The sequence below is a fragment of the Tursiops truncatus genome, chromosome 5, assembly GCF_011762595.2.
Source record: "Tursiops truncatus isolate mTurTru1 chromosome 5, mTurTru1.mat.Y, whole genome shotgun sequence".
Taxonomy (NCBI): Eukaryota; Metazoa; Chordata; class Mammalia; order Artiodactyla; family Delphinidae; genus Tursiops; species Tursiops truncatus.
Window position 1 is genome coordinate 121284495 of NC_047038.1, and position 22994 is coordinate 121307488.

Genomic DNA, 22994 nt, shown 5'->3' on the forward strand with positions numbered 1-22994 from the left:
TACAAAAATTTTATAGTAATTCCTTAATAATATCTAAAAGCCTGTAAGGATACAAGTTTGGAAAAATACGGTTTTCAAAGTGTATTTTATATTAAAAAGGTAGTAAGACCTCATTTCTAAATCTTAGGCTCAAAGAGCCTAGGAAACACTAGGTGACAACAACCAACAACAAATATGATTATGTTTTGTCATTTTATATAGTTCTGTGGTAAGGTAAACAGACTCAGGCAAATGCTCAGCTATCAGGAAGCAGACAAAATTAAAGCCTATTTAGAAGATACTAGTTATGAAGGGCACAAGACCAGATTCAGCCCAGGATAGGAAGTCAAGGATATTCTGAAATTGCTCTATCACTTTAAGCCATTTTTAAAAATCAAGCCATGAACCCCGTTTGGTATTCAATGTCCTCACCAACTCTCACCTCTTCATCATAGCTTCCCCTCTTAAAGGTGTCTGGACCTCTGGACAGACTCACATTAATCTACCCAAACCATGGAGGAAATCACAGCATCTTTAACCTAAGTTAGTGACCAAAGCCACATATATTTTCTGGATGTTTTCTTTCTTTAGAATTCAAGAAAATTTTACATCCTACTTATACCTGATTTTTTAAAAATTATAAATTGTTTTAACTGTCCCCTTAAGAGGACAAAAATTCAAATCTCTCATACCTGAAATCTGAGTAAATCTGACACTGAAGGAGATATACCATGTTTATCTTTTGGCTTCTCCTTCCTGGGATAAGGGTTGGTGGGTCCACTTGCCCCAGTGTGAGAATTATGGGCAAAAATCATCACTGGGAACTGAGGTGATCAGTTAACAGTATTTACCCGAATGGTTTTGAACCGAACAGGACATGCCTACCAAGTCTATAGTCCTCCTTTATGTAAGGCAACCTCAGGCCTTACCACAGGCCATGTGACTTTGATTGTCCCCAGCTGACTATGTATCAGAGTTTGGTTCCGGAGACAAAGTTGCTACCCATAAACTAGATGCTAGCTTCTCCTGAAGAATTCTGAGTAACAGGAATGCTACTGCTAGAGAGAAACTACCTGAATCATTTAGACTCTGCTTTGGGGGAATCCTGAATGTAAATACACAGAAGAGTGACATAAAAGGTGAGAATTTAGAATGAAGGCAATGCTGTAAAGCAACAGAAACCATGGTGATAGAGAGGAGGAGGTTAGTAAGAGAGAATCAGTAGTAGAGATGGAAGGGAAGGTCTGGATGTCTGGAAGAGTAGCAAACCCTGAACTTGTTGTATTTTAAGTATTGTTTCACTTCTCCATGAGGTCTGCTGAAAATGTTTTCTGTATTCCCTAAGTGCCTAAACTTTGAGGTATCATTTAAGAGTCAAACTAACCTTAAAGCATTACCCTAAAAATGTTACCAAAAGGACAACCAAAAAGGACAGCTGTGGTGACAATCTATAGAATATGATTTTCCATATACTCAGATCCGGACGGGTACAGAAACACACTGGCAAAATGCTTCTAGTCAAGGTCCTGTCTGACTTCTATTCCACTCCTGTGGCTTCCTTTCATCCAAGATAAAAACAGGAGAAAATAAGTTTATCACTGGGGTACTTACCCAATTCTAAAGCTGCTATTAGTGCCAAAGCAACAAGGGCTTCATTCTGCATTATTACATGTTCACTAGTTGCCATGGTAACTAGATGCTTGATGCCACCACTTTGTACAATGGTTTTAATTACATCCTACAATAAATTAATATCACAGAATTATAAACTTTACTTTTAAACATAAAAAAACTGCGTTACCGTCAGTCAATTCACTGTTGAGTGGTTTTCTGACAGTGTCCCTATGAATCATTACATTTAACCATAATTTCTTCTTCTTCACAGAAGAGAAGGAAAAAGCTTTTACCTTTAAATAAATTCATCAAAAGATGACAACTTAAATTACCTAAGCAAAAAAGACCACTGCAGTTCATATCAAGGAACAGAGAGTCCCAGAAGCTAACAAAGTCAAAGAAATAAAAGTGCCATTGCCCCAAATGAAGACTTTCCACGAGATCAAGAAAAGAGAATAAATCTTGGAATAATAATAATGTAAAAAGTTCTTCCTTTCAGATTTTTATTATAACACCAGGTAGTTTTTTCAGATGCATCAGGTGACGCTTTTTACGTATGTATGTGTGCATGTATACGTGTATGTATGCAGCCTTTTAAAACCTTTGTTGGGTCTAACAAAACTAGATTACATACAAAAGGACTTGAGCAGAACTTAAATCAAAACTCTGTCTCCCTCATTTCTCATGGTGCCTACAGCTCTGTCCTCTCCAGCGGCAGAGGGGCAGTGGGCTCCAGACTCAATAAATCCCACTGACTTTGAGCAAACTACTGACTCTCTCTGCATCTCAGAGACTTCACCTATAACACTGAGACAATGTAAGTGTATATCTCATAGGTTTTTGTTATAATTACAAAGTTATTACATGAAGAGCACACATAAAAGTATACAGCAAAGGCTAGATAGAAAGAAATGGGTACATTTATTTCTAGTACTCATTTTTGTCTTCATCTCACTTAGGGTTTTGTTGGATTAAATATGATTTAGTAGAAAGCCTCAATTATAAAATATTTAAAAAGTAATTTTACTACTTTTCACTATTTTTAGTAATTTGAAGTAAGCACTGAATATTTTAAGTAGCCTGTCCAAGTTAGCTTCAATGGTACAAAACTGTAATTAGAAATATTTTCAAATTAATTTGCTAAAATATTGGAAAAAGGGTTTATGCTTCTACCTTATGTAAATTTTTAAGAAAACTAGTTATAGACAGTATCTTTGCTTTGAGTCCAAACTTGTTTAGTGAGCAAACATTCTAAATCAAATAGAGTCTAAGTTCTGAGTTTTTACAGCAGTTGTGTTCTAGCATTTAATGTCTTTTCGCATCAACTTTTTTAGAAAGTGAGAAACTACCTTTTAAAGCCTTTTCTAATGAAAAGAAAGCCTCCCAATATAGTCAGCCCTCCGTACCTGGAGGTTCTGCATCCATGGATTCAACCAACCATGTATTGAAAATACTTGGGGAAAAAAATTTCATAAAGTTTCAAAAAGCAGAACTTGAATTTGCTGTGCGCTGGCAACGATTTAGTAGTTACACTGTATTTCCAACGATCTACTAGCATGTACATCATATTAGGTATTATAAGTTATTTAGAGATGATTTAAAGTCTGTGGGGGATGTGTGTAGGTTAGATGGAAATACTATGCCGTTTTTATATAAGGGACTTGAGCATCCACAGATTCTGGTATCTGAGAGGGTGCCCAATCCCCCTCAGATACCGAGGGACGAGGATGACTATATACCGCTTTATACTGCTTACTCAGAGGCAGTTTGTTTGAAACTGATACAGAATTCTTAAAATTAGTAAAGAATTTTATAAATATCACAAAGGAGCTTGTTGAGTAAAAACGATCAAAAGAGATTCACAAGATACATATGCAGTCACTTAGGAAGGTTCCTGGGTTGTCATTTCGTCCTCTCTTTTGTGATTCACCCTCAAAAGCCCACTGTAGTAGAAAGAAGGGAAAGGGATGAATGAATGAAGAAAATCTGCACATCAGAAATACCAAAAATCACCACCCCCCACCCTGACCCCTTAAATCAAAGCGTAGCTTCTTTTCCATCTCATTTTTCTGGAACGAATATCTGAGTACTGTCCTTTAAAGTGCCTGCCCTCTCTCCTCCTACTTCAATAAATGCTTACTGAGTAGCTACTCTACAGAATCACTTTGCCCGATAGAATGGGGGATAAAAGATAAATGAAGCATTGTACTTGTGTCATATGACAAAAGAGGATTATTACTATTGACAGCTACCCTGTATGGAGAAACACCTATACACTGGACAACACTTATACACTGGGTAACTTACAGGTAGTAGCTCATTTTTATCCTCACAGAAAATCCCACTAGCTAGATATTATCTCCAGTTTATAGATGAAGAAATGGAAGCTTAGATTAAGTTATGGAATTTGCCCCAAATCAGACAGTGATTAAATGGTAAAAAGCCAAGATTCAATCCAGGCAGTTTGACTACTAGGTCTTGTTTTTAACCATTTGTGGTCTATGGAAAAGCATACACACTGAATTCATCATAATGCCAAGCAGAGGCAGTCATTTAATGTGATTTGAAGGGGCTCTATGAATGTATTTTAAAGTTATATTTTTAACTTCAAGATTAAAAAAAAAAAAGAATATTAGCACCACTCCATAGAGCAAGAAGGTTCATCTGGAAAATTAAAAATAATTTTAACCAATACACTTCTAAAATTAATCCAGAGATTATTTTAACCTCTCTGAAACCATTTCATTTATAATAAGTAAACTGTAGATATACATAATGAGACGTTTTCTCTGGGTAATCCTTCTAAACCTTAGATGTCTCTGGAGAGTCTTTAAGAATTTTGGAAGTATTTTATAATGCTTTACAAAGTTTGAAACAATATTTTATTTCATAATCCTATTTTTCAAGGAGTTTTCTTATGGAAAACTAAATTTTGGTACATATATAACTAAGGCAAATTATCTGTGTTAACAGTCTCACATATTTAGCATTTATGGTCAGTTTGTTCTTAACTGTTGAGATAAATCCAGCTAAAGACTGTTGAAAATTGTATAACAATGTTGTTACAATGGAATGGTTTGAGATAGGCTTGAATTTGAGATAATCGATTTATAAGACTGTAGGCTGGTGTAGCTACTGAATCACCTACCAAAAATTTTCTTTTTTAATATTGTATCATCAAAGCTCTCAGTATAGGTTTAAGTAAATGTTGGATGAATAAGCAAATGACTAAGTACATTTGTTTAAACAAGTTTTTAGCTGATACTGATGAAGAATGTTTTACTCTTACAGGTTAAAGAAAAGTGCCTACTTTGATAAAAGGGAATTTTTATTTTCCTATTGTAGAGGCAAACTATATTTCTCTCTCTGTTTTTGATATCTGCAGTCAGAAGGTCTAGCTAGTTGGTTACGAGTCGTAGCCTAGGGCACTCTTTAGAGGGAAGATGTAACTTTACCTATTGGCATAAGCACAAGGATACACCATACATGGCTGAAAGGCCTAAGCCAGCATGAAACCCCATGAATCAGTGCAAACTTTTGGAGGACTGGACTCTAAGGTAGAATTCAGGGTGACTTTAAAAGGAGTAGAATATTCAAAGTTTAAGAATAACATAAGGACAGAGCTGTGATTCACAACAGTTGGTTAAGGATATACAGGAATGTAACAAATTTGTACCTAGTGTTGAATTATTTTAAAAACTTACTCCAGAGCAGCATTTTCCAAAGTATGTCCAGTGGAATGTTAATAGATGCCTCTTGCAAAAAAGACCCACAGTTAAATAGCTAAAGTTAAGGAAGTTTCTTTAGAGCTTCTACAGAATTCTAAAGGCAAGTAAAGGGAATGCACTATTATCCTAACTACTCTGACCATGAAACCCCTTTTCTTGGAACATTTCTTGGGGTTATTATTCGATAGAACATATTTTGAGAAATGCTGTTCAAACAGAATCATCTATTCCTTGAGTGTTTGTTAAATTTAAAAATAATTTAAATTAATAATTCTAATCCAGAGCTCAAATAACACACCTTGTATTCTAATCATTAACGTCTATGAATCAAGGTTCCTATTGCCTCTTATAATCTCAATTGTAGGAAACATATGTAAAGGAAAAAGTAGCCTATCTGGTACTGAATTGTAAAAAATTTATAATGTAACTATAAAGTTGCAATCCCATATCATTTCAAATTGTTTTTTATTACACACACACACACACACACACACACACACACCCCTAGAAAGGTACCATCCCATATTTCTCATAAGTCTTTTCAAAGAACCTACATGGTGATGGATGCTTAATGGGTATTTTATTTGAAAACTTTTGGGGGGAGGGAGTATGGTATTAGATAAGGGAAAGGGAATCTGTGATAATGAAACCCACAGAAAAGCCTCAAAACCCTCAGATCTCAATATTACAGCATCTGAAGAGCTTTGGTTCCAAGATTGGGTTATTTAAGATGATGGAACGTTATCTTCCTGTGCACACATTTTTGTGTCCACTAATGGTTTGGTTATACAATTCTGTTAGTTGTTAGTGAACTTAAGGTATATTATGGATTAATCAAGTCTTCATTGGCCTAACCACCACAAGTAACAGGAATTTACCTGAGAGTTCTAAATTCAGATGCCCAAACATGGCTCTGTTTGTTGCAATCTAGTTAACAGAATTATGGTTTGCCTAAATGAAACCACTGGTAAGAATTCTCCTAGAATGGAGCAAAGAATTAGGTAAAGACTCTGAAAAGGATAGAAGAGTGATTTGGCAGTAAGCAAGTTAGGGAATGTCAGTTCTTCTCATAGTCTCTTATTTTGATGAATGGCATGATTACCCCACCTGGTGCTAAGCCCCAAACTTGGAATTCTCTCTAAAACCTCCTTCTCCTTGGACCCCACTTTTGAATTCTGTCAATTCTGCCACTCATATCTTTCTCAAATCCTTCTTTTCCATCCTCACTGCTTCTATTAGGTTGAACCATATGATACTTGTTTCTCTGTGTCAAAATGGTTGAATACCAGCAACTTCAAATTGCTTAACCCAAAACCTTAATTCAGGCCTTTGTCATCTCGCACGTATATTTTTGAAAAACTATGTTTTCCTTGCCCTTAGTAAGCCCTAGAGTCGTCTTTCTAATGAAAACCAAATAATAGCACCCTGGTGCTTAAAATCCCTTGGGAGCTTCCTAATTCTCTATAGGATAAATTCATACGCCTTAAGCTGGCACATAATTCATCTTGATCCCCTCTTCTCTTCCTCTCTGGTCACTGTCTTTACACACTCTGCTCCAGCAATACTGCTTTACTTGCGGTTTTCCTCTTGGACTATGTTGTTGTAGACCTCTGTGCTGCTGACACACTGTGGTCTTTGCTTGGAGGCCTTTCTATGCTTTCTCTTCCCACTCTCCTCCTGAGAGATTCCCAGTTAACATCTAAAACACGACCCCTTCTGTGATGCCCAGACAGTTGGTCTCTCTGTCTTCTAAGTTATATCTGAATTGGAGTCTGTGGCTTTAATGCTGTTTTTATATCTGCCCTCCCACTGGACCGTTAATTCTTGAAAGTCATACTATATTTTATAATATTTACACTGTAAGTACCAAAATGTTGACTGTGAAATGAACAAATGGGCCTGACAGAGCAGTTATGATGAAGAGGTAAAAGGACTACCACAGGAGTTCATTTTGCTATGCTTTCTTCATACTTTCCATCTTGTCAACAATATACTTGGTCCTGTACTGGTGTCAGTGAAAATGGATGGGATTTTAGGCTGCTATAGGTGAGACAGGTAGTAGGAAGGTCCAAGTTAACAGCTGCTTTTGCTGCAGGGAAAGATGCCAAGAGGTAGCATCTGACGGGGAGGAACATTCCTGTGGCCAACCAGCTGGAACAGTTACTATGGTGAAGTCAATTATTTATACGAAGGAGATTTACACAAGTCAAGGAATACCTTTACTTTCAAGCTTTTTCTCTTGCCATCTTCTTTTAATCTGTTTCATAAATAAATGAACGGTTTCCTCCAGGACTTACTTTTGATTTACTGTGTCGTATGAGGGCAGAGAGCAGTCTGTTTGACTCCCCCATCACACCAGCGTGATCTTTGGCTTCACACCATTCCACCAAACGCTCCACTAATTTAACATTCTTTCCCAGTTGTTCAGCAGCTTCTGCTATAGGAAAGAAGGCAAACCACAAAGGAATGAATCACTGATAGGCAATCAACTGAAGTAACTGGTAAAGATGTAAGAGTGTGAAGGAAAATTACAGGTCTGAAAACAGAACACAACAATTTTATTAAAGCAAGAACTGCAAATATTCCGTATCTGATGGACTATTGAGATTTTCTATTCAGTTGTGGACTTTTATACAAAAACAAATAAACAACTTTATACTCTTTTGGCTCAGCCTGGCAGTGTGTTAGTACTTTGGAAAACTGTACCGAAGAATTTTTAGCAGTACTCTAAGGAATCAGTATAGAGAAGGTTTAGAATTTAGAAGGAAGTAAATAAATGTAACTCATCCCAAGGATTGGTTTTCATTATTGTTTCTGTAAACAGAAAAATGATCTCCCTGTTTGCAAAACAAATTTAAAAAAATTTTGACTGTCACTGTATTGCAACTTGATAATTTTACAAGGTAAGAAAGGGTATAAAAATTGCCAGAACATAAAAACCCCTCAAGAACCACTAATAAATTAACCTAAAATCAGATTATATGTACTAATAAAGAGAAATGCAATATAATTTCCATTGAAAGTCAATTATAACAAGCATGGAAATTAATGAATGGGGGTTCCAAAACCAATCTCTTTTTGCCTTTTATTTGCTACTTATCTTTATGATTACATAATTCTGAAAGCTAAAAACAGGTCCTTTTTCCACTAGAGGCACATTAAGACTATTATACCAAAAATGCACCTTGAGAAAGCATTTCTCTTACCTTGTGCATCTATTAACATTCTTAATGTTCCCAGGAGTTTGAACTGAACTGGGGGCATTTCAGATTTAAGAAATTTCAAAACTGCCTCTGTGACGCCAGCTGATAACATCTTTGCTTTATTTATAACTAGAGAGAGAGAAAAAAAAAACACTGGTTAAAATGATAGCATTTTTGATGATAATCATTCAATTCAATATACATTTTTTGAGTGTCTTATTATCTTAAGGCCCCATGTTATATCTGTCTACTTAAAAGCAACATTGTTACTTTTCTGTTAATTTTAAGAATGGAACTGGGAATGGGAGGGCTAGGGGATAAGTATCCTATTTGTCTACAGGAGCACAACATACAAAATCACACTTACTTGCTTTTAAAATCTAATCATAAACTAATAATTTGTAAAGGAAATCTGATAATGTTGCCTTCTTATTTATGAAAAGCACAATTCCTCAACTTTAATAAATGTTTCTTTTTACCTCTGTCCTGGACCCAACTGTTAATATAGATATTATAGACATTAATAAACAATATTAATCTGCTACATGAGCCAAATTGATTTTATATAGATTGCATTTTCATATAGTTATACTATTTTACCTAATCAGAAATTTACCTTTAGAAAGTAGAATAGAAGGATAGTTTCAACTATATCCTGTATTAGTTCCCGTGATAATGTGATTTCAAAAGCCTTGTAATCCAAAAAGGCACATTAAGGCTATTTAAAAAAATTGTACGTCTGCTCGTAGGGAAAAAGAATTCTTAAAAGTCATTCTTTAAGGGAGTCTGTTAATTGATACCATTATCTTACCTCAGCTGAAGATGCTTAAAAAATCTTAACTATACAATATGATGAAAATCTAGGAGTTCACAAAAAGTAATAGAATATTTGAATAATCTGAAAAAGGAAGATTATGCTTGTATAGTCTCAGAAAACTTCTTTAACATATGATCTCCATTTATTAGTAAGAAAAATGTACGCAATCTGAAGACTATTTTTCTTTTCTTGGTCAGGGCAGGTCCACAAATCACATAAATATCTTCCCAAAACGACAGATCTTTATCTCTTACACAGTTGGCTCCCATTCTTTCTTTTTTTAATTAATTTTTATTGGAGTATAGTTGATTTACAATGTTGTGTTAGTTTCTGCTTACAGAAAAGTGAATCGGTTGTACATATACATATATCTACTCTCTTTTAGATTCTTTTCCCATATAGGTCAGTACAGAATATTGAGTAGAGTTCCCTGTGCTGTACAGTAGGCACTATTGCTTTCTGAGCTATTGACCTTGGCTTTGATGTTGTTTCAGAGCAGTTTCTATGACTGAAACCACGAATTTCATTTAAATAATAGATTAAAATATTGGACTGCACTGAGAACGAGATAAAAGCATTTGAGCTAATAAAGAGGCTACCGATACAACTCTCTCAAAGCACCCCATCTCATAGATGACTTTTAGAATAAATCTCATTGGCTCCCATTCTTAAGTCTTACCTGGAATGGCTAGGTTTCTGAGGGCACTTAGGGCCGCGTGCTGCACAGTTACGTTTCCATCTTCTACATGTCTGTCCAGTAAATCCATAAGTTTTTCTACAATTCCATTGTCTACCATATGGATACAATTTCCATCTAAATAACAACAAAAAACATTTTTTCCCTCTTTACAAATATCTATAAATATTTTGTAAAACTGATGCCTGCCCATTATCTACATTAGGGAAAATGGAGCTATAGGAAAATAAAATGAATTCCATCTCCTTCTTACATCAGATTTACAGATTTTTTTGTTTGTTTACTGACTGAGAATCCGATTATAAGATTCTTAAAACAGATAAAATTTTAAAAACTGGCCAAAATTTTAAAAACTGGCCAAAAGTCTCTAGCTGAGTTCCTGATAATATATCAGAAGATGAGTAAGTAGAAACCACATGCTTAAAATGTCCTCCAATAGTTTCCATTTATAGTGAAGTATGCCAGTGTTCTGCAAACGTTACAGTGACAGTACTCTACATTTTGTCATCATGGCTGATATTTAAATTATTTTTTAAAGACAGAATTTCTGAAACATTTATAAAGCAGAGAGAATATTATAATGAACTACTATTTACCCCCCATTTAGCTTCAATAATTATCAATATTTTGCCAGTCTTAATTTCATCATTAAGGAGTTAATGATGGTCCCCAGAAGGAAGGAAAAATGGAATAAGTCATCTATTATAACATGCTATAACAACAGTTAATACTCAAATAAAATCAAATTAAAAACAAAAATAACTCGTATTTCCTAGACACAGTATAAGTTTCTAGAGGGAATAGCAGAAGTGTCAGACTTCAGAAATATACATGGAGGTCTGGTGCCTCTGAAATTTTATTTAAGTAAATATTCTATCTTAAACCAGAGGATTACCCATGCTTAGATTTTATAGGTGTAACACTATAAATGAGGCACAATGATGAATACTCAGATTATTAAACCCAAAATAAAATCACCAGGCAAAAAAGTATATCCTCCCAGATCAGATGTTTATTAGAAGGGACTCAAGTTTATTCATCTCTGAAGTATACAGTACTCAAAAGAAAGACTTCATAATCACTGTTCATGACCTCTAAACTATTAGAACTTAGTTGAATTGCATAAAATATGTAATTTGTTGGAAAAGTCAATATTAGTATTTCAGATTTTTGAAAAATTAAGGTAGTATTACACACAGATACTGCACACGCTTCTGAACTGTTTTAGGTTTAGTGTACGTTATGGCAAAGCAAAATTTAAAAATACAGAAGGTCTGATTTAATAAGGATGAACTCATATGCTTACCATTTCTGGCAAAATTTGCAATTGCCAATGCTCCAGCAAGCTGTAGCTGGTGGTTATTTGATGGAATCCAAGACAGTACCCTTTGAAACACATTACCTTTTCCTCCTTCAAATAATTTCTGCATGGACTCATCTAGAGGTAAATGCAACAGGTAAGAGGAAAATACTTAGAAGTAACATATCCCTATTCTTAACTGAATACCCAATTGGGAAATCACATAGATACTTTACAATCTATAATTCACAAAGGGAAAAGTAATGACTCTATTTCTTAAATAAATTTATAAATTTATTTATTTTTGGCTGCGTTGGGTCTTCGTTGCTGTGCGCAGGCTTTCTCTAGTTGTGGTGAGTGGGGACTACTCTTCGTTGTGGTGCACGGGCTTCTCATTGCGGTGCCTTCTTGTTGCAGAGCATGGGCTCTAGGCGCACGGGCTTCAGTCGTGGCACGTGGGCTCAGTAGTTGTGGCTCACAGGCTGCAAAGCGCAGGATCAGTAGTTGTGGCTCATAGGCTTAGTCGCTCCACGGCATGTGGGATCTTCCCGGACCAGGGCTCGAACCCGTGTCCCCTGCATTGGCAGGCGGATTCTTAACCAGTGCACCACCAGGGAAGTCTCAGTAATGACTCTTTTTCTAATAACCTTTTAGCAGAGACTGGACAAAAGGGCTTAGAATTTTTCTAGTCTAAGTTCCAAGTAGCCATCTTGCTTTTAGTCCTTTGGTGCCACAGCTGTCTCTTCTATATGACAGCTCTTTAAATACTGGAAGATGTATTTAAGGTTTCAAAATCAACAAATCAACAGGATTAAATGTGACAGGAAAATGAGAAAATGCCTAATATAGTACTTATAAAAGACGATAAATTTTTAAATATCTGACAGTCATGTTCTTTCGTTGGCATAAATTACAACTCACCTCCAAGAAGTAATAAAACCATTAGATCTGAAGCGGTTTTGAGCTCAGCAATATCCTCCTCTTTGTCACTATCCACTTTCTGCTGAACAATCTCTAGTAGACATTCTACCAGGCCTGCTTCAACCAGCTGTAGCTTAATAGCATCTAAAGAATAATGTGAACAAAATAACCAAAATTTGAGATGAAATAGGAATTCTGGTATAAGCAATTTAATGTAAAAAATTATAAAAAAACCCAAAAAAGTGCATGATTTAGATAACACACCTCTGAAGATTTGAGTTTCAAATGGGAGTATCTGACAGTGCAGCTTAAATACACAAAAGCTTTATTTCATTTCTATTTGATATGATGTCACTTTTCACAATGTCTGGCAGCAACTAAACAAATTGATTCTCAGCACTGAAGGTAAGTAATATCATTCTACTGTTATTCTAGATACTATGCTCACATTTAAAAGGCAATACTATAAAATACTGCACACTGTTTAAAATAAAACACACATAACTGTTAAAGTTAAAACACATTCACTAATGGAGTTTGAATACAAAGATACTAAAAAGAGGTATTAGTGAATTTCAAAGTATATCACAAGTATTTACATTTGGATTCATATTTGTACAGATGTTATTTTTCTAGGGCAGTTAATTAATTTGTAACTTTCTGAACTTGAAAGTCATGTTTTTAAAAAGCGTTTCAGGTTTTCATTAATTTGAAGCTTTCTTGGGTGATGGGTACATGGTGGTTCATTATATTACAATCTCTCTACATCTGAATAGGTTGTTTTTTTAAAAAAAATAAATTTATTTATTTATTTATTTCTGGCTGCGTTGGGTCTTCCTTGCTGTGTGCGGGCTTTCTCTAGTTGTGGTGAGCGGGAGCCACTCTTCGTTGTGGTGCACGGGCTTCTCATTGTGGTAGCTTCTCTTGCTGCGGAGCACGGGTTCTAGGCGCGTGGGCTTCAGTAGTTGTGACACGTGGGCTCAGTAGTTGTGGGTCGTGGGCTCTAGAGCGCAGGCTCAGTAGTTGTGGTGCATGGGATTAGTTGCTCCACAGCATGTGGGATCTTCCCGGACCAGGGCTCGAACCCATGTCCCCTGCATTGGCAGGTGGATCCTTAACCACTGCACCACCAGGGAAGCCCCTGAATAGGTTTTTAAATTTTCACAATAAAAGCTGAAAGAAACAAATATCTTTCAAGTTTTCTAATGGATAACAAACTAAGGAATTTTAGAGACAGAATTTACATACCAATTATATTTTTTAAAATTATCTTCATAGCAAACTCTGTGAGCCTATCAAATCGATATTGTTTGTACCACTAATATCTTAACTATTCTTTCATTATAGAACTTACTTCGTTGAAGATTCTATATTTGCATCCATATCTGTCTCCCCCAATATACCTCATTCATCTTTGTGTTTTAACCTAAATTGGCCTACTTAAATATTTTGGGTATATTTGATACTGCTTAAGATAAATGCTGATCAACTGACCTCAGAAATACATTTGTTACACATAAATTTTTTAATTTAAATTTTATTTTCTAGTTGGATTTTATTTTAGTCTTCAGTTTCCCTAAGCTGTATATGCACATATCTACAGCAATGGCAGTTCAAGTTTTTTATTTGGAAGAAACTTTTTTATTTGGAAAGACTGTTTTCATACTTAAGACTTGTTCTTTCAGACAATTTTAATGTGTAAAAGTTTGGCTTTTTTCTATCACTAGTATCGCTGATATTCTTTAGCATATTATTTCAGAATACACAGAATATTCAACCTGTAATATTTTTTTAAAAGGTATACTTGCACTGTGCCATGCTCAAAGTAGGGAGTTTCCTTGGTTACAGAATGACATAAGTAGAAATGTGTGGCGACTAGAATTGAAAGCCACAATGAAAAAGCCTTAAAAATACAAAAAACCTTGAATTATACAAATCCCAGTTTAAATGTTGGAATCACTCTCCTTTGCATACAAGGAAAACCAAGGATGATATGCTAAGGCTAGTCCAGAAACAAGTTTTCAAAAGTATCATTCAATCCACAACACAGTTATAAAACACAAGTGAAAATAGTGGAGGACAAAACAAATAAGAGAGAAAAACACTGTTATTTTGAAATATTGCAAGGAAGGGTACAGGTCATTCTCTGGCATAAAACTGACTGAAGGTCACAATGAAAATTTCCTATTTGGCCAAACCAACAAATGAGAGGAAAAATAAATTTCTTCCTAAAGAATAAGATCTAAGGCATTCAGAAGATTTAAAATGTGTCAGGATTAAAGTTTACAGATCTTTCCTCTCAACAGTTTAACTGTAATCACATATATATGTGGGAGGCTTAAATTGCCTTATTAAAAAGGATTAATGCGGCATTCTGCCAAAGTAGACAGCCCAGCACACACTGATCAATACCATTCTGCCCAAGGACATCTATCTTTATCACCACCGTTTGCATATATACGTACACATATGTACATACATGTATCATATATATGTACAGGTATATGTGTATAAATGTATATTTGAAAATCTTTTCTAAGTGGTGAAAAAAAGCCCACAAATGCCGCAGAGTGCATAAAATATACGTTACTCTTAATCAATTATTATTACTAAGTAAATAACTGTGTAACTATCACCTAGATCAAGAAATTCATTGCCAACAACCCTGGAAGCCCCTCTGTGCTTTACTTTTTTCTATCACTTATCCCTCCCTTTCAAATCACCATGCTTTTTAAGGTAATCACATCCATACTTTTATAGTTTCACCAAATAATCATTCCTAAAAACTATAGTTAATTTTAGCTTTTTTGTAACTTCATATAAATGGAATCATAAAATATGTATTTTTCAGTGTTGGCTTTTTCCTTTTAATGTTTATGATTCATCTACACTATTGGTTATAGCTGTCTTCATTCTTTCAAAACTGTGTATTTTTCCATAATATGGATATACCATAATTTATTTATTCTACTGTTAATGGATATGAGTTGTTTCCATTTATTCATTATTATAAATAATGCTGTTATGAACATTCTTGTAATGGCTCCTGGTGCACATGTACCCATTTCTGGGTACACACCTAACAGCGGAATTGTTGGCTCACAGGGAAGGCATATCTCCAACTCAGTAGATACTGTTCTCTAAATTGTACCAATTTACACTCCCATCAGCACTTAATGAGTTTCCACTGTTCCACACCTTCATCAACACTTGGTATTATCACTTTCCGGTAAGTATACAGTGGTATTTTATTGTGGTTTTATTTTGCAGTTCCTGATTTTTAATGAGCTGAGCATATTTTCATGTGTTTATTAGCCACTTGGATTTTATCTTTTGCCTTCTTAAATCGTTTGCACATTTTCCCACTGGGTTTTCTACATTTTTCTTAATGATTTGAGGGAGTTTTTCTATATATTGTACACATTAGCCCTCTGTTGGTTACATGTGTTGTAAATAAATTCTCATCTACTGTCATGCTTTTCACTCTTAATGGTGTCCTTTGAGGAATAAAAGTTTTTCCTTTTAAAATAACAAAATTTATAAATTTTTCCTTTATAGTTACAGCTTTTTGTGACTTAAGAAAACTTTCTGTACTCCAAGGCTGTGATGATATTCTCCTATCTCATATTTTAAGATAAACTTTCTTGTTTCAACTTTTACATTCAGGTCAATAAGCTATCTGAAGTGAAATTTAAAAAATAGTATTGGGACTTCCCTGGTGGTGCAGTGGTTAAGAATCTGCATGCCAATGCAGGGGACACAGGTTCAACCCCTGGTCTGGGAGGATCCCACATGCTGCTGAGCAACTAAGCCCATGCGCCACAACTACTGAGCCTGCGCTCTAGAGCCCACGAGCCACAACTGAGCCTGCGCACCTAGAGTCCATGCTCCACAACAAGAGAAGCCACCACAATGAGAAGCCTGCACAGCACGATGAAGAGTAGCCCCCACTCGTTACAACTAGAGAAAACCCATGCGCAGCAACGAAGACCCAACGCAGCCAAAAATAAAAATTTTAAAAAATTTAAAGAATAAAAATAGTATTAAGTGGGATGGTATGAGTGTCTCCAACAGTTTTTTTTTCCCATTCCCAGCACTGTTTATTAAAAAGATTGTCCTTTCAATATAGTTTTGCAGTGACACCTTTTTTTCTTAGTAAAATAAACATCTACTAATGCATCCATTTGTTTCTGGGCTATCCTGTTCCACTGGTCTTCTTGTCCATCTTTGAACCAATACCACATTGTCTTTTAAATACTACAGTTTTATCAGAATGAAGTTTTATTATTGTTATGCAATAAAATCAGTTCTGCTACCTTAGTCTCTTTCACAGTATCTTGGCTACTCTTGGTCTTTGGGATTTTGATGAGAACTGCCATAAGATCAATATGGTGAGATATAAGATCATTACAAAATCAAGGTTTCCAATCTATGGAAGTGATATAGCTTTGCACTTATTTAGATTTTAATTTCTCTTGATGACTTTCTACAGTTTCCTTACACATTTTTTATTTATTTATTTTTTCAAATTTCATTTGATGGTATTTCCAAGATGACATTAAAAAGTAACAATTCTAACCATTTATTGCTTAAACAGGAAAAGTTTTTTTAAAAAGAATAACACCAAAATGGGCTTCCCTGGTGGCACAGTGGTTGAGAGTCTGCCTACCAATGCAGGGGACACAGGTTCGTGCCCCGGTCCGGGAAGATCCCACATGCCATGGAGCGGATAGGCTCGTGAGCCATGACCGCTAGGTCTGCGCATCCGGAGCCTGTGCTCCGCAAGGGGAGAGGCCACATCAGTAACAGGCCCGTGTACCGCAAAAAAAAAAAAAAAAAAAAAAAAGAATAACACCAAAACTGTATCTGTTAAAAGACTGTCATTGCCTCATACAGTCCCACCCTCTTCTTGAAATTGCAACACAACCTCTAGATTTCACAAAAAGAGAAATCCAAAATGTGGTATCTTCATAAAGAAATGGCACACAGATCTATGTGTTTTACCCAATGGCTTCAATAATTTCTTTGTCTGGGTCAGTATTGGTTTCTGCAGAATTGGAATGCTGTCTGGGATAATGACTATGGGTCATCTCTCCATTTGTAAGTTCAATCAAATGAAACACTTGCTTTTCAAACAACTAGCAAAGAAGAAATGAACAATGAAATCCAGTATTTGCTGGATATGAGGGTTGTTGACAACTAAGAATAAATAGAATAAATAATTAAAGTGAAGTAGGCTTATATAACAGAATGTTATGCATAACTCTTAAAACATATTGTTGAGCAACAAAAGTTAAGAATACAAGGAAACTTATAGAAAAATGTCACTTGTATAAATTATAAACAGATACATTCATGAAACTATATCAATACAATTTCACATAAGCATACACAAACACATCTATTACATGCATTAAAGTCGAATCCTCTGGTAAATGGTGTGCCTGAGGAAGACAGTGGTGGGGAAGAGCTAAGGAAGAAGGCTACAAAGAGAGAGACCTTGTTTAGATTACACATCTTTTATTAGTCCATTCTTAAGTATTCCTTTTTTTTTTTTTTCGCCACACCGCACTGCTTGCAGGATCTTAGTTCCGTGACTAAGGGTCAAACCCAGGTCCCTGGCAGTGGAAGCAAGGAGTTCTAACCACTGGACCGCCAGGGAATTCCCTTAAATACTTCATTTTTTATACAGTGTATTTATTTATTTATTTATACTTCATTTTTAAACAGTGCCATTTTAAAAAATATATTTTCTGTTTTTGCTGGTATGTAAAAATACAATGCTTTGGTTTTTAGATGTTTTTGTCTTGCCTGGCAACCCAACCAAATTCTAATTTTAAAAATTAATCTATATCTATATCTATATATATATATATATATATGTATTTTTTTTTTTTTTTTGCGGTACGTGGGCCTCTCACTGTTGCGGCCTCTCCCGTTGTGGAGCACAGGCTCCGGACGCGCAAGCTCAGCGGCCATGGCTCACGGGCCCAGCCCCTCCGTGGCATGTGGGATCTTCCCGGACTGGGGCACGAACCCGTGTCCCCTGCATCGGCACGTGGACTCTCAACCACTGCACCACCAGTATATTTTTGATATACATAATCATATCTATGAATAATGATAGTTTTATTTCTTTCTTTCCTATATCTTTTCTTTCTTTTTTACTCTACAGCACTGGATAGTTCCTACAATACAATAAGAAATAAAAATGGGGATGACCTTTCCTATTCCCAATCTTAAAAGGAAATGCTTTTTGTTATACCACTCAGTATGATGCTTTCTATAGGCTTCTGTTTATATATTCTTTTCATTCTCTTCTAGTTATGGTTTGCAAAGAGTTTTTAAAAATCATGGAAGGATGGTTAATCTTCTAAAATGCTTTTTCTAAATGACAAGATCATTTGATTTTTTCTCCTTTATTAAGTTTTAATGTGATGAATTATATTGATTGCATTTGGAATACTAAACTACTTTATATTTCTAGAATAAATCCAATTTGGTATGATGATTAATTTTTAAATATATTATTGGATTTTGTTTGCTAAAGTTTATGGGAATTTTGGACCTATGCTCATGGTGAGACTGGTCTTTAATTTTTATTCTTGTATTGTCTTTGTTGGTATTTTATTAGTTATTAGCTTCACAAAATATATTGGTGAGTATATCTGCTTTTCCTATTCTGGAAAAAAATTAAGATAAGATTACTCAGCTTTTCTATTCTATATCACCCATACTTGAAAATGTATTGGCATCAAATTTTCATAACATTCTCCGAATATCTTTAAGATCTGTAGTGAGATCTCTGTTTTCTTGATTTTGGTTATTTGTGCTTTCTCTCTTTTTTTTTCCTGATTAATCCTACTAGGGATTTACCAGTTTTATGATGTCTTTTCAGACTCAACATAGGCAAGTATATGCTTATATTGCATTACATATATTCTATTTTATTAATTTCAGTTCCTGTATTTCCTTCCTTCTATTGTAATTTCTTTGGGTTTCATTTATGTTTTCCCTCTCTCAATTCCTGAGGTTAATACTGAGCTCACTGATGTTAGCTTTTTCCTTTTCTATTATATTCATTTAAAGTGAAAAAAAAATCCCTCTAAGTATGGCTTTACCTGCAACACACAAGATTTGAGATAGTGTTCTCATTTTCATTATTAGAAAAATGTTCTAATTTTCTTCATGATTCTTCTTTGACCTCCAAGGTATCTGAAGTGTATTTCTTAATATCTAAACAAATGGGGATTTCCTAGTTATCTTTTTATTATTAGTTACTATTGTAATTCACTTAGATCAGAGAACATACTCTAAGATTGCAATCCTTTGATATTTTTCCCATCAGTATACATGTTTTAAATGTTTCATATGTACTTGAAAAGAAAGGGCTCTGAAGCAGGGTGCAGTGTTCCAAAATACGTCCATTAAATCAATTTTCTTAATCATGTTGCCCACATTTTCTATATTCCTATTTTTTAATTTTTGTTCTATAATGATTTTTGTGGATATTTAGGGTACCTCATAGTTCTGAATATTTTTGCTTCATATCTTTTGACATAATGTACATTTTTATAGCTTCCAGGAATTGGACCTTTTATCATGATAAAGTCACCTTCTTTATCTCTACCAAGTCTTTTAATATTAAAGTCTCTTTTATCTGATATTAATATGACTACCTCAGCCTTTTTTAGGTTTCAATGGTATATTTTTTCCAATCTTTTTAATCTCAACCTTTTATATCTCCTCATACTTAAGAAGCATTGCTTGTTTAAAAAAAAAGCTGGTTTTTTAAAAATCAGTTAACGATTAGTCTTTTAACTAAAGCATGCAGGCCACATACATTTAATGTAATTAATGAAATACTGTGTCATAAATCTAGCAGATTTTTTCTGCCCTATTTTTACCCCCTGTTCCATGTTCCCTTTTCTCTCTGCTCTTCTGTTAATTAGGATTGATGGGGTATTAAAACAAAAAAAATCTTTCCATAAATCCTTCCATTAGTTTGGTAGTTACACACTGGTTTTAAAAATTATTTTAGTTCACCTTAAAATTTGAAATCATTTATTCACCAGAATCTAATAGTACTTTCCTCCATGTAGTACAAGGGTCTTGGGACTCTTTAACTACTCTTACCTCCCTCCAGATTTATACACTCATTCTGTGGTGTACTTTAGATTATACACATATACATTTTAAACTTCACAGTGAATTATTTTTATTATTTTATATATTCAATGTTCATGAGTTTACACACATTTACTGGGTTATTTTGCTTCCTTCTCCTCCCTTGTACCTATAACCTTCCTTCTGGAGTCAGTTTCCTTTTGTTTTTGGAATCATTTTCCTTTTTTCTAACAAACATCCTTTATAATTTCCTTTAGTAAGGGTATATTGGTGGTGAACTTTCGCAGTTTCTAACCTGAAAATATCTTCATTTTGCTTTCAGTTTTGATGGGTATTTTCACTGGGTTTAGAATTTTAGATTGAATTTATTTTCTTTCGGCACACAGAAGATGTTTGTCATCTGGCTTTCATTGCTACTGTCGAGAAGTTAGCTGTCAAACTTTTGCCTCTTTTAAGGTAATCTATATTTTTCCTGGCTACTTTTAAAACTTTAGTCTTTTTTGTTTTTTGCAATTTCAATATGATGTATCGAAATGTGTATTTCTTTTTATCATGTTTTAAATTCATTGGGCTTCTTGAATCTTTGATATCTTTCATAATTTCTGGTAAGGGTTCTGACAAAATTTCTTCAAACTTCTGCCCTCCCATCTGCCCTCCTTCTGGGACTCCAAAAAATGTATATGAGACCCTCTCACTTTATACTCTGTACCTCTTATTCTCTCTTATGTATACTGGGTCTTTTATTTCTCTATATTTCATTCTGGATTTTCTTCCAATCTATCTTCCAGTTCACTGGTTCTCTAATTCAGCTATATTTAATCTGCTGTAAAACTCAACTATTAGGTTCTTAATTTTTTTTTTTTTTTTTTTTGCGGTACACGGGCCTCTCACTGCTGTGGCCTCTCCCGTTGCGGAGCACAGGCTCCAGACGCGCAGGCTCAGCGGCCATGGCTTACGGGCCTAGCCGCTCCGCAGCATGTGGGATCTTCCTGGACCGGGGCATGAACCCATGTCCCCAGGTGGACTCTCAACCACTGCAGCACCAGGGAAGCCCTATTAGGTTCTTAATTTTGGTTGTATTTTTCAATTCAGGAATTTCCAATTGCTTCTTTTTCAAATCTGCTATTCATTCCACTTTTTATAGTTTCTAGTTTCCTTCTAAAAATTTTAAGCTTGTTTTTAACTCTCTGAACATAATAAGCATACCTGTTTTGAGTCAAAGTCTAATAATTCCAGTATCTGGAGATTTGCTGCTGTTTCCTGTTCTTTGTGCTGATTCTTGCTTACAATGTCTTGTCTCCTCATGTGTCTGGTCCTCTTTGATTGTGTGCTAGACACTGTATTTGAAAAATTATTTATATGGGATGGTTTCCTTACTCTGGTTCCCTCTTATTCCTAGAGTGTATCCCTTAAGATTTTTTGCTCAAAGACAGGAATAGTTTACCAGTGTTCACACTGTTGGTAGGCCTGGTACTCCAACTTTTATGACCTTTTTGCCCTGCAAGGGTACATAAGTGGAGTTCAGCCTACTGGCTGCCTTTTCCAGATTGGCATAAGAATGGGTAAGCTACAGAACCATCTTTGCCAAGATTATAAAATCAAAGAAACTTGGAAAGTAGCTTTGGCCAATGTAGATATAGTTATGCAGTAGATAATGCAGCTGAAGTTAGAGATACCCAAAATAAAACTTATCACATCATTAATAAAAAAAAAAGAATTTTGAGTTAAATAGCTGGCCATTAAATAATATTAGAAAAAAATGGAAAAAGCCTACATGATCAAAAATCAAGAGATGCATTTATTTTCTCACCGTTTTCTGCCAATGGAGCAAGAACCTCAAACACCATTTCCCTCTTATCATGGTCTATTTGTTTCTTGAAGAGTTTTACCAGCTCTTCAGCAATGTTTGTACTGGCAAACTGTTCTTTACTTGACTCTGCAAAAAACAAGAGGAAAATTTAGAGTAAGCAAACAAAATTAAGCCCAGAAATTGTTTTCTATTACCTTCAATATTTGGTCATTTTTTACCATTACTGATAAGTGCAAACACTCTTCAAATACAGGAACAATCAAAACCATTTTTTTAAATGCCCCTGAAGAGGAAAAACATCTAAGTCTTTAAAGAAAATGTTCTGGCCCAATTTTATTCAAGGCTATAAAATAAATGTTCACTAGCATAACATATAGGTAATCATAGCAACAGTAAAATTACTGTTATAAATTCATAGTTTCAAGGCTTTTAGTCAAAGAAGAAAAATTACTCATAACAGACTGCATTTTACATGGCTGAATTAAAGGTGACTTGTCTTTACACCAATACAGTGGTATACTTTTGCATTCTTCTTGACATGTCTTTCTAATTTATTTATTTTTAAAATTTATTTTTGGCTGCCTTGGGTCTTCCTTGCTGCGTGCGGCTTTCTCTAGTTGCGGTGAGCAGGGGCTACTCTTCGTTACGGTGCGTGGGCTTCTCATTGCAGTGTCTTCTCTTGTTGCAGAGCAGGGGCTCTAGGCGTGCAGGCTTCAGTAGCTGTGGCACGTGGGCTCAACAGTTGTGGCTTGTGGGCTTCAGAGCGCAGGCTCAGTAGTTGTGGCGCACGGGCTTAGT

The 22994-nt window shown here is 35.1% G+C and overlaps 1 protein-coding gene across 8 annotated transcripts in view; it reads right to left on the minus strand.

Moving 5' to 3' along the window:
• The window catches only part of RAP1GDS1 (Rap1 GTPase-GDP dissociation stimulator 1), a 155985-nt gene that overhangs the window by 13188 nt on the left and 119803 nt on the right, over nucleotides 1-22994 (minus strand). For 5 of the 8 annotated variants that reach the window (XM_019926439.3, XM_019926441.3, XM_019926438.3 and 2 more), the window contains 7 exons: nucleotides 22197-22322; nucleotides 12260-12403; nucleotides 11345-11476; nucleotides 10021-10155; nucleotides 8528-8653; nucleotides 7619-7758; nucleotides 1591-1717 (listed from right to left, as the gene is read on the minus strand). In XM_019926439.3, coding sequence (XP_019781998.1) covers nucleotides 1591-1717; nucleotides 7619-7758; nucleotides 8528-8653; nucleotides 10021-10155; nucleotides 11345-11476; nucleotides 12260-12403; nucleotides 22197-22322 — 930 coding nt within the window. The remainder of the gene's footprint in view (nucleotides 1-1590; nucleotides 1718-7618; nucleotides 7759-8527; nucleotides 8654-10020; nucleotides 10156-11344; nucleotides 11477-12259; nucleotides 12404-22196; nucleotides 22323-22994) is intronic. The other 3 variants (XR_012332173.1, XM_019926445.3, XM_019926440.3) reach the window with 2 other exon arrangements.